The sequence below is a fragment of the Penaeus japonicus genome, unplaced genomic scaffold (genome assembly GCF_977035675.1).
Source record: "Penaeus japonicus unplaced genomic scaffold, GWHDUDI00000001_assembly GWHDUDI00000004, whole genome shotgun sequence".
In the NCBI taxonomy this organism is placed as follows: domain Eukaryota; kingdom Metazoa; phylum Arthropoda; class Malacostraca; order Decapoda; family Penaeidae; genus Penaeus; species Penaeus japonicus.
This window is the reverse complement of record NW_028234406.1, coordinates 8,564,200-8,566,699: the sequence shown is the minus strand read 5'-3', so window position 1 is coordinate 8,566,699 and position 2,500 is coordinate 8,564,200. Positions and strand designations below refer to the sequence as shown.

The window sequence follows — 2,500 nt, the reverse complement described above, 5'->3', positions numbered from 1 at the left end:
TCCCGAATTTCAACCTTACATGCATTAGAGTGCCGCAAGTGAAAGCCAAAGACCCCATCTTCATGTCTATAGACAACTTAGAACCAATGGATATGACGGCTTATATCTATATCTAACTATCTATCTATAGCCGTCTTTTCCGCTGGTAGAGTGGGGTTAAGGCATACGGATAAGGTTATATATAAACCTTTATACAGGGAAAACTGCATCAAAACTAAATTCATGTATGGTAGGGGAGGGACGGTAAGAGAAAAGGGTACCTTGAAAGGACTAGATGAGTTAAGGGTTCCTTTATTATTTAAAAACAACAACAAATCACTTTTGGAAACATCAATAAAAGTCAAATATTAAAAGTTTGAAACCTATTTCTTAGCAATGAGTACACTACCTTATCTATACTTCCATGTACAATTCTTTCTGCGGCCTTCAGGTGCCCTTTCTGCCTGGCCAGGTCCGCGGGCGTCTCGCCGTCATGGGTGCGGGCGGTGGGCAGGGCACCGCGCTCCAGCAGAACCCGGATCTTGCGTCGGTCGTTCTGTTCCGCAGCCACGTGGAGCAGCGTCCGGCCCCGCTCGTCTTGGTAATGCAGGTCGCAGACGCCGAAGTCAATGGCAGTGGCTAAGGCTGTCGACTTTGTGTTCTTGTCCTCGCAGTAAGTGTGGTAGAATTCTCCGCACTGACTGTACAAGGTCATGCAAATGTTCTGAAAAGACGATAATCGGATGTACATTATATTTGATTGAATTTCTGGATAGATTTCACTCTCATTACAATTCATGATCACCTACGGAGGCGAGTCATTACCTTTAAGTGTGTCTGATCTTGCAAGGAAACTTCACTTGCATTCTTGTTAAGCCACCAGGCTGTGTGGACGTGGCCGCGGATGAGAGCTGTGTCTTCTGCTCTCAATTGTGTCTTGTCGCGTATGCTGACAAGAATATTTTGTAGTTCAACAAGTTTCTGGACAGTGGATAGCCTCCCGTAGAAGGAAGCTTTATGAAGGACTGAGAGTCCCAAGTCTGTCCGAATGCTCAGGTCTGCTCTTTCATTCACAAGCAACTCAACAACCAACGTATGTCCATTAAGAGCGGCATAATGTAGAGGAGTGTTATTTCGCTCATCTCTCACATTAGGATCGGCTCCATGAAAGACCAACAGTTTGACGAGAGTCGCATAACCTCTGAGAGCAGCATAATGCAAAGGTGTCTGGTGGGTGGGCGTTTCATTAGTAGCATCTGCATTTTTCATTAGCAGCAACTTCACAACGTCTTCCTGGCCTGTCAGTGATGCAAAGTGGAGGGGCGTATTACCCTCGGTTGAAATAGATTCAGGGTCCCTTAGAATATCTAACATTGGATTTTCTCCTCCATGTCTAGCGTACACAAGAATTGTTTCATTCGTTGCACTTGGTTTGTTCACATCAATACCTTCACACTCACACAGCACTTGCAATACGTCGATTTTTCCATTTACTGCAGCAAGATGGAGTGGGGTGTCACCATTATCATTCGGGAGGTTTGGCTCACAGTTTCTTTCTATCAATAATGTTAGAATTTCGGTATGCCCTTCGTAGGCTACATAATGGAGTGGAGTATTGTTGCAACTCGTAGGAGCAGAGGGGTCTTCGCCATTGTCAAGCAATCTAACCACCTCATCAAAGAGTCCTTCCTTTGCCGCGTTGTGAAGATCTTTCATGTCCCTTGAATTCATAACGGATTTATTATTCTCGATAATCTCTATAACTTCTTGTATTAAAAGGTGGTTGATCAGTGGTACACTTCTGCTTTCTGGTTCCACAAATTGCCTTTCTAAGGACCGTCTTTCTGCATTGGATTGTGCTGTTATTTTCATCCTTAATTTCTCCTTTGTCCTTTTTGAGCGTAATCTCTTGAGAGAATGTACCTGAAAATAAAAGTTATAATTTTATATATAACTAATTGATGTGAACATCGCACACTCTTGAATGACAAAAATGTATGTGTATATGTGTGTATACATATATATACATATATACATATATACATATATATACATACATACATATATATATATATATATATATATATATACATATATATATATATTATATGTATATATATATATTATATATGTATATATACATATATGTGTGTATATGCATATACATATACAAATATATATATGTGTGTGTGAATTAGTATATATTCACACACACACAAACGTATATATGTGTGCGTGTATCTCTCTCTCTCTCACGATCTTTCTTTCTCACCCTCTCTCTCTCTCTCTCTCTCTTTCTCTCTCTCTCCCTCTATACACACACACACACACACACACACACATACACACACACACATATATATATATATATATATATATATATATATATATATATATATATATATATATTCATAACAACCCAGGGAACAGGCAGGGTTCCGCAGCGGATTCTCAACTACAAACCATATCTACACACTAGCTCAAATAAGGGAGAAAACAAACGAATATAGGAAGCCCCTTG

The 2,500-nt window shown here is 40.2% G+C and overlaps 1 protein-coding gene across 1 annotated transcript in view; it reads right to left on the bottom strand.

Moving 5' to 3' along the window:
• The window catches only part of LOC122244376 (uncharacterized), a 29,506-nt gene that overhangs the window by 7,036 nt on the left and 19,970 nt on the right, over positions 1-2,500 (bottom strand). Inside the window, exons 12-13 of the mRNA XM_086535766.1 lie at positions 805-1,902; positions 389-703 (exon numbers count right to left, since the gene is read on the bottom strand). Of these exons, the coding sequence (XP_086391892.1) occupies positions 389-703; positions 805-1,902 (1,413 nt within the window). The remainder of the gene's footprint in view (positions 1-388; positions 704-804; positions 1,903-2,500) is intronic.